Below are 9,730 nucleotides of genomic sequence, written 5' to 3' on the forward strand. Positions count from 1 at the left end.
AAGTGTAAATTAGATTTTTTTTTTAACAAACATTAGCTTATTTTAGTTGGTAGGGATATTGCATATTATATGCAGGGGTCGGGGTTCAAACTCCAGACACCCTATTTCTCCACAATTAAGTTGTGTGAACTCTAACCACAAGACTACTTGACAAAAAAGATCTAAACTCAAGAAAACAAATAGAAACAAGAACAATTGTCTCCTAAAAGCGTTATTATAAAAATTTAAAAGGATAATACAATGGTAACACTCAACGAAATTCAAAGAAAGAAAGCTCATTCGTGTTACATAAAAGTCATCCCTAATACAAAGAGGAGCAAAGTCCGATTAAATAAAATCATTACATATTGTCAGGGATAATTGACTAAATTTATCGGCATAACTCATGTGAGAAACTCTAAAGCAAAAACTTTTGATGAAATGACCCAAGAGTGCTTATATAAGATGATACGGGTCTCTTTTAACTTAACCAAGGTCCTGAGTTCGAATTCAGTCTTTGACATGTAACATTGTTAAAACTTTTAGGGAGAGTTTGCCGCCCATTTAGATCCTACAATACTCGAGGCCGAATTACTCTCCACAGTTATGCACGGAGGATACCCGGTTTACACCAACACATTTTGTGAGATTCAAACAATTTAACTACCGGTTCTAAATTTGTTAGGGTACCAATTGTAAGTTATCAAAGGCATTATCAATGATCATGGAATCACATTCCAACCATAAATTAAACCAACCTATTTATAACTTTAAATTAGTTAAATGAGATGAAACACATAGAAGGATATTGGTCTCTAAAAGAATGAAAAGTATTTACGTCATCCAAAATCTTAAATATATGTCAAGTTAGTTTCTTTTCATTAATCAAGTTTAAATTAAGTCTTATGCTTGGAAAAAAATTTCATGTTGATTTAAGTCTTTGATTTTTCCAATCAAGGTATGTCATCAGTGCAGCATTTGGATAATTTGTACCTATAACATTGATTAAAAAATATGAATAAATGCTAGAGTTCTTTGGTTAATATGCAATTTTATAACAACAATATGATACATATACTCTCTTAATTTTTCAAACACTTATCCAATATATCATTTCATCTCTATCTCTTCCTATCAAATCGCCAACATATTACATTTATCACCTTTTCTTTATCTCTTTCTCTCAAAGTGTATACACTTGATATGAGGTTACACCAAACATTTTTCATTTTAGAATTAGTACATTTGGTAAGAATGAGTCCAATAGAAGGAAAGCATAGATATTCAAAGATAATTGTAATGTAGAACGATAAAAATATTAAAAGATAATTGTAATGTAGAATGATAAAAGATAAAAAATAAAATAAAAAAAATAAAATAAAAAAATAAAAACCAGAAGACATGAAGCTAAGTTGATTGATCAGATGGAGGAAGAACACTATACAACACAGTTTCTTGCAGCACAAGTTAACTAGTCTCACTAGTTCAAAATACAGTTATATGACTTATATCTAACTTCCAATTTTCTAGGATAGTTATTATTTATGATCCTATGAGCTTGTACACACATTAGCTAAGCTTAAACTCTAGATATCTAAAAATAAATACTTGTAAGCTTTTATATTTTATCATTATGCGAAATTCTATCACTTTTACTTCAAATTTTCTCTCATTTTTTCACTTTTTGATTATGGTATCATGAGTCTCTCGATCTAAGAGTGCTTCTTGTGCATTCATGGCTCCTCGCAACACTGCCACTTTCTGATCCTCTTTTGGATCAATCTAGTTTATATTTTGTTCATCCTGGTGATGTACCTTCATCAGTTCTATTACTCCTACTCTCATTGGTTCCAATTATCCGTATAGGGCACAATCTTATGACTCTTCTTTAAAATTTATCTCTTATCCAACAATCAACATCTGCTACTTCTTCGATTTTAGTTGGTCATTTATCAACTCGTAAGCAAGGTACTAGTTTCACCGATTCCTAATCTTGTCATAATTTTACTCTAGGCTCTTGGATCATAGATTCAGGAGCTAGTAATCATCTTTGTGGCTCTCTAAAGTGGTTTCATTCTTTCAATGTCATTATGCCACAATTCTTTCATCATGAAATTTAGAGAAATAGTAGGCATGATGATTGATCCAGCATATATGAGAAGATTTGAATCATCTCCAGAAAGAAAGGAAAAACATTTATTTATGTTCAGAACAATCCATGTACATATATTTACATTCATTTCAACCTATCACCTTAATAACAATTGTTTATGCATCTAAGTGGCCAACATATGAATTTTCCTTCAAATCAGTAAAGAACATTAACCTTAGTACATTACAATTTTCACTATCCAAGATACAGAAGGTATGCATTTATTTTTGTTCTTTTTAATTCAAATGCTTAACAGATAGCTGATTTTAAATCTCGTCTGTTGTCAAGTTAACTTCCTTGTCACTCCTTGAAAAGCTAACGTCGAAATTACGTTGTTGATGGGATAAAACTGCAAGTGCACGGTTCTACCGAAGTAGTAAAAATAGAGTATCGTTCCGATAGAGATTTATGAATTCAATTAACTTTCAACAATGATTAGATGAGAGTTCGAGATTAAAGTTTGGATTTTTAATTAAAGTTCGAAATTCGTATTCTATTATCCAATGGAATTTGTATGTATGATGGCTGAAAAAACCTACAAGAAAACTCCTCGTGATGCCGAGGTGAGTCAGTCGATCGTCTCCAATTTATTATTATTGAATCTTTTGAATATTATTATAAATTGAATTGATTCCGCAGAATTTGACTCGATGGGCTGTTGCTTTGTTACGATTATCCTCGGATCAGTCTTTTCCTGATTCATTACATACCGTTGAAGGTATTTGCTGTTTTAATATTAATATTTGTATTGCCTTGGTTTTTGTTTTGTTTGGATGATTCATTCATTCATTCATCTTGTTCTTGTTCTTGTTTGCAGTCTCTATTTTAAAGCTTCTTGAGGCTTTTCCTCTCAATCCCAAAAACTTGGATGTTCTTTGGCTGCTTGGAATGGCTTTCACTGAGCAGGCAATTTTAACCCCAGACGATAATGACGCTGCAGCTGTTTACTTCAAACGAGCTTTTCGTCAGGATCCTTCCAATCCATCTTACCAATTCTCATCCGAACTCGCTGATTTTAAGTATCATGAGCAAACCCGAGGGCTTTGTCCTCGTACAAAGGTAATTTCTATTCTTTCCTCTTTACTTTACTTTACTTTTCATATTCTTGCACTAACTTATTCTTCTTCTCATACCTTTTTTAAGATTCGTGGTCCTTCTTGGCCTTCTTCTGCACAAAAGGTAACTAGACATTCAAATTTCTCTTGCTAGCTAATATTATGTAATAACAATATAATAATGTTACTCATTTACCCTTTCTTTTTATAGGCTCATGATCAGGGTAAACATGCCAAAATACATACCCATGGATTAATTCAGCAATCATCACCGGCCATCTCCTGCTTCAAAGGTAACAAGACATACACTTGATCTCCCCAATAGACTTTATATGTTTTTGTTTTTGCACTTTTTTCTGATAGGTCTTGATTCCGTAATCAGTTTATATGTGTCTTTGTGTTCACTTTTCGCCTAATCTATTTTGTTATTTTTCAGGCCCAAAAACAAAAATACAATAATCTGACATACTTAGATGCGTAACCCTGGCTGTTGGCATGGTTAAATTGGCCGAGTTTGCAAAACACCACCGCCTATGGGATAAGTGAAGCCATTTCATTTGATTTGTACATTGTTGGTTATTGGTTATTGAGGTTGGCATGGTTAAATTTCATCTCATTATTGTAGGAGAAATATAATTTTATATGTAATCACTATTCTCAGTCAGAGACTAGTTTTTGTCTTAGTCCTCAGAACAGTTATTATTCAGCCACTGTCTATTCGGAAGCGAAACAAAGTTTCACCAATGCTGAAGTCAGTGAGTGTGTTAGTGTTGATGATAAGTCCTGTGAGAGCGCGATTTTTTTTTTTTTTTTTTTTTTCTGTCCCAGTTTCCCAAAACAATTCCACTTTTGACCCCATATAAGAATTAGATTATTAGAGAATTAATGACATAAATGATCCACTTTTACATTTTTTTTTTGTCCTGTAGTGGGCCATTACCGCCAATTGAAATGGTGGGAATGACAGATTTTGACACGTGTCAAGGCCAGCCGTTTTTTGTTTTGTCTTGTAGTGTATCCAGAGGGGGTCAAACCAGGCGCGTATGGGACATTATCATTATGTGTTACCACTAAGCCAGTGTACATTTGATGTTAATTTTCGCATCCAATAATATATATATATATATATATATATATATATATATATATATACAATTTTTAAAACCAGATTCACACGAGGCATGAACCATCCAATTTTTCATTTTTCTTCCCTAAAAAAAAGAAATTCAGTTTTGTTTTTTTAATATAAGTATATAAAAAAATAAATATAGGGTCCCTATAAGCTTACCTTATTTTGTAAGGGATAATGCACGATATGTGCAGGGGTCGGGGTTCGAACCCCGGGCACGGGCACCTCACTTATTCATCTTTAAGGTGAATTTCTCTAGGCTACTTGACAAAAATAAAATAAAAAAATAAATATATGAGATTTTATAATTTTAATTGAATTCTGGTTTTTATTTTGAAAAATTACTCGAATATGAACAAAATCTAGATTTTATTTTGAATATATATATATATATATATATATATATATATATATATATATATTATTATTGGATGCAAAAATTAACATCAAATGTACATTGACTTAGTGGCAACACAGAATGGCAATGTCCCATATGCGCCATGTTCGATTCCCTTTGGCTTATGTTGATTTTTCTCACAACATAGAATGCAGAATGGCAACATCAAATCTAGATTTTTCTCAATTTTCTGAATACACTACAAGACAAAAGTAAGTTTTTTTTGCCCTATGTTGATTTATATGTACCAAGGTTTGCTAGACTATTCTCATGTTTCACAATCCTTGTCTAAATTTACTTGTTCAAATATCAAAACTCCACTTTCGTTTTATGAATTGATATTTGAGATGATGGATTAACAATTATCAAACCCTCCACTTTCGCTTCTACATAAGAAGCTAGGGTTAATTCATGTTCAAACGGTGAATTTAGATTAGAAACTAGGGTTATATAATATTAGGGTTTAAGGCTTGATTTGATTAGGCATTATACTTATCCAACATTCATTGAACTTTTATTCATTGTAGACATAGAAGAAAAGAAGAACATAAAAGTAAATAATAGTAAAATAAAGGTGAACTTTTATTCCAAGAACAAAAGATGAATTGTTATGATAGCTAGCTACTTTATTTATAGTCTTATTTCGACTTAAAACCTAAGCAACTATTCACTATAATGTTCCACAAGAAATCATGGGCTTTTAGGTCAAAATAGGTAGCTTGTCTCTGAAGCAAAAGCAGTAAAGGGTATAATGGGGCGCGCCACTTTTATATTATTGTACAAGATCTTCAAATTCTTTGCACAAGATATATTTGGTATGAGATCTTCATATTTTTGGCATGAATCTTTGCACAATATTTTTTTGCATGAGATCTTTATATTTTTGGCATGAATAAGCTCCAATTCTCCTTTCTTTTGCTTCAAGACTCCATCTTTCAAATATTTGTTCCTAAAATAAAATAACTTGCAATTGAAGTAAAATAGTTCTAGAAGGAAATAAAAACATCTTGAATCTAGTTAAAATAAACTTAAATGTTAAATAAAAGACACTAATTAATGACTAATTATTGACTCCTCAGTTGTGACTTTTTGCTTTTAATCTTATAAGGTGTTTGATATCCAATATCTTCCACAGCTCCAACTGTCTTGAATAACCGTCTTTTGTTTACCTCTTCAACAAGTGATCGGTGAAGTAATTGGCTCCTCATATCAATTAGTGACTTATTCCTCGTTAATATACGATTCTCTATCATCCTCTCACATTCACTTGTAGAAGGTTCTTGTGGTTTAGCTAAAATTTTGCACCGGTTCAAAGTGAGTTGATCTTCACCATGTGAAAACCTTGTACACTTGTGACTCATGATGGGATGTTTATTGTTTCTTGTAGAAGCCACGTTATGATACTGGTCGTCCACAGAACAAAAATTCAAGTCGGAATATGTATATGAAGAGCATAACGAGCTGTCATAATCAAACGTATCATCTACAAAAACAGTTTATCAGGTCAATCATTTCAGGACATCATTGAAATAGGACATCCACAACATAGCTTGTGAAGGGAAAAAGAAGACGTACCAGGGTGCCAGCGATATCCATTTGATATGTCATCAACTCTATTGACTGCACCCGACAATGATTCTTGTGACGATGAAACAGAAGAGACAGAGGGAAAATGATGATAACGACGAGGACTTGCATTATTCTCGTCGTCTTGATAACTGTTCGTCCTATCTGGAAGTAGCATTGATATCTCTGCTTCAATCATAGTAGCAATTTCAGAAGGATCCCAATTTGTGATGTCCAACTCTTTTACCATCTCCTTCGCAACATCAATTGGGGTGTCAGTGAAAATGTCAAAGGGGAAATATACATTCCTAGCAGAACCTGCAGGAAAAGAAGAATAGGAAACGTTGCTGCGGTTAAATAGGACGAAGCATGTAGTCATAGAGATTTAAAACAAAATTTTCTCTACAACGAACCAGATATAGCTTTGAGTAATAAGAAAACATCAGGTACCGTTCTTGTCAACAATCTGCACTTTGAGAAAGAGAGCATCACCGTCAGGATTTCGCTTCCTAGTTATTGACATTGAAGCCCTAGCTGAATCGCCCCTCAGTTGAAGTTTATCCATTTCAGTGTAGTTTAAAAATGGATCCTGCATACCACTTACTGTTATCGATGATTCATCATCAGACACAAGAAATGGATCATGCAACAGTTCTTTTGCTGATGGTCTCCTTGCTGCATTTACTAGGCATTTTCCAATAAACTCTCGTGCTTCTGCATCTTCAATTCGGAAAAGTGTTGCTGGTAGCTTACCCTGAACATTGAAAGATAGAAAAAATACTTATATATTATTTCGAGTTTACTAGTATCATTAAACTTTAAACCAAGTTCTTAATTTACCGATGTCACTTTCTTGTATATTTGTGCCGGGTTAGTACACTCACTATATGGATAGTCTGATGTCATAATTTCCAAAACACACATGCCAAATGAGTACACATCAACAAGTTCATTGTATTCTTCTTCGTACAACTCTGGTGCCATGAACTCCGGAGTTCCTGCCACAAAAGAGAAAGTATTAACACAGAATTATTAGAGCGGCTCACTACTTGCAACAGAAGATGTAGCCTAGTAATATGAGTTGCCGAAGGATATCAAAATAAGTACCAATAACACTGTGTGCCGGCTGCGAACCACGAAGAATCGCTGCTAGACCCAGGTCACCAATTTTCACTTGTCCAAGATGGCCATTGACAAATATGTTATCGCACTTGAGGTCTCTATGAATTACCGGAGGATCATGCTCATGTAGATAAACAAGACCGTGTAAGATTTGGCGAACCCAACTCTTTATTGCTTGCATGTCTACATGCTTATATTTCTTCCTGTATCTGCAAAATCCGAAAACTTATCAATTACTGATTAAACACAAAACTAGTCAAAAAAAAGTGAAATAGAGATTATGTTCATGTGGTTACTCTCTAAGTGTTCCAGAAGTGAACATTTCTGTAATGAAGTTGAAAGTTCGGTTGTCGACATCAATCCACGAGGTATAGAATTGCATGATGGATTGGTGTTTGAGGTTACTGAGGAGATGAACCTCTAAATAAAGCCTTTCTAAGTCCTCTGGCGTACGAAGTGCTTCATTGAGTTTGACTTGGTTCCATGCTATTTCTATTCCAAGGACCTTATCAATGGCTTTATACACTATTTTCATTGCCCCTTTTCCAAGAATACCTCCAACCTGTCCACATGTCAGTGTCATATTCGGTGTTTGCCTCGGTGCTTCATAGCTCACGAGCGCCTCACAAAAATGTTAAAAATTGTATCTCATTCTGACTCAAAATCTATGTAGCACCGACACTTCTGATTTAAAGGTGTGTCCATTGTTTGACATGTGTAGGTGCCAGACACTGACACGACACCGACACACATGTGTACATTCAAATCATTCATTTACTAAAATTATCATCAATAATCTAACGTGTCAGTACCAATGTCGTGTCTACTGTTCATATTTGTGTCGGTGATTTTTAACCAAAAACTCCCAACTAAACTAATTTCAATAACCCAAATTCAAATGAAATAGATTACAATCATCTCAACATATCAAGAAAAAAACACAAGATTATGATTTGAACTTACCTTGGCATAGCGACCAGTTGGGTCAGTTTCCATGTAACTATGCTCAGCTCTACCATCGTTGTTGTCCTTTTTATGATCACAATAATACATGTTGAATTCTTGATCTTAACTATATATATAACAATATGATTAAAAATAGAAAGAGTTTAAATATATGGTATTCACCTAAAACAGAAATAGAAAGAGTTTATATACATGCAGTATTATCATACTCATCTTCTTTACAACAACAATAACCACGTGTGTTGACTAGTAACCAAGCATAATCCTTGTTAGGAACCATCTGCTTTTTGTTTTTGTTTTTTCTTGTTCTTTTTGAAAATGAAAACTATATATAGAGATTTATTTGTCACAATTAACAGAAAGATTTTATATATTTGCATTATTATTATTATTATGGTTAATAGGTCTTTACCCCTGTAATATAGGTCATTTCTGGTTTTCTCCATGTAAAATTTTTTATTTTGATTCACCCCCTTATAAAACATTTTTATTTTGATTTACCCCCCTAATAGGTCAAACAAAAATCAATTTTTTTTTCAAGAAATTTTCGTTTTTGTTTGGTCTATAGGGGGTAAATCAAAATAAAAATATTTTATAAGGGGGTGAATCAAAATAAAAATTTTACATGGAGGAAAATCATAAATAACCTATATTACAGGGGTTAAAGTAAAGATCTATTAACCCTTATTATTATTATTATCCCATGCATTTGATGAAAAATGATTTTGCAACATATGCGAGTAACTTTTTTATCATTTAATTAATAAGTAACATTATATTTTATTTAATCAATACTAAAATTTATTATTGATCTAATAATAAAAATTAATTTGTATATTATATGAGATTTATTTTATTTTTGCATCATAAAATTGGTGGGAAAGTGGAGGGTGTAAGATTTGACAAGGGACAAGACAAGAAGGGAATAAACGGATAATTATATTGCTATGAAAGTGACATTTTGCCCTAACTACCCTTTATACTGCATGCATGTTTGAATGTCGATCAGGGTTAGTTTTGGACATTCACATTATAAAGCACAAGTTTTGGTGATAGTTGCTGTAGATACGGAGAGATCAAGAAGTAGTGCACGTAACTTAGAAACTATGGGAATACTTTATAATAAGCATTTAAATATTTTTTTTCATGAGTAGAAAACTATTGCATTTCATTAAATAGAATGTGTTCAATATAATGCGGTATTTCTACAAATATTTGGGAGCTAATTGATGATAAGGCTGCTTTAGTTAAACTATTTGTCTCCGCACAAACTCAACACGAGAATTTTTATAAAATTGTCAAAAGAGAGATTTACAATTATCAATTATGTTCCCGAACTCTGTGACTTCATTATGACGGGAATG

General features: G+C 32.9%; 2 protein-coding genes across 4 annotated transcripts; one reads left to right on the forward strand and one right to left on the reverse strand.

The window, feature by feature from the left end:
• Positions 1-2,652: 2,652 nt before the first annotated feature.
• On the forward strand, positions 2,653-3,340 carry LOC25495474 (mitochondrial import receptor subunit TOM20-1). Its single transcript, XM_024786338.1, has 4 exons — positions 2,653-2,694; positions 2,771-2,849; positions 2,949-3,190; positions 3,275-3,340. Exons 1-4 carry the CDS (start codon positions 2,653-2,655, stop codon positions 3,338-3,340), a joined length of 429 nt encoding a protein of 142 aa, XP_024642106.1.
• Positions 3,341-5,682: 2,342 nt separating this feature from the next.
• On the reverse strand, positions 5,683-8,602 carry LOC25495476 (probable serine/threonine-protein kinase WNK4). 3 transcript variants are annotated; one of them, XM_039835136.1, is made up of 8 exons: positions 8,559-8,602; positions 8,364-8,472; positions 7,697-7,962; positions 7,386-7,609; positions 7,119-7,276; positions 6,729-7,032; positions 6,288-6,596; positions 5,683-6,195 (listed from the first exon to the last, which is right to left on the reverse strand). In XM_039835136.1, exons 2-8 carry the CDS (start codon positions 8,451-8,453, stop codon positions 5,777-5,779), a joined length of 1,770 nt encoding a protein of 589 aa, XP_039691070.1. In that variant the 5' UTR covers positions 8,454-8,472; positions 8,559-8,602; the 3' UTR covers positions 5,683-5,776. The 3 variants fall into 3 exon arrangements, with proteins under 3 accessions (XP_039691070.1, XP_039691071.1, XP_013451153.2); XM_039835137.1 differs by having other exon boundaries at positions 8,364-8,429; positions 8,529-8,602; XM_013595699.3 differs by lacking the exon at positions 8,559-8,602 and having other exon boundaries at positions 8,364-8,522.
• Between the last annotated feature and the right edge of the window lie 1,128 nt (positions 8,603-9,730).

Source organism: Medicago truncatula, chromosome 6 (genome assembly GCF_003473485.1).
Source record: "Medicago truncatula cultivar Jemalong A17 chromosome 6, MtrunA17r5.0-ANR, whole genome shotgun sequence".
NCBI classification, from domain to species: Eukaryota; Viridiplantae; Streptophyta; class Magnoliopsida; order Fabales; family Fabaceae; genus Medicago; species Medicago truncatula.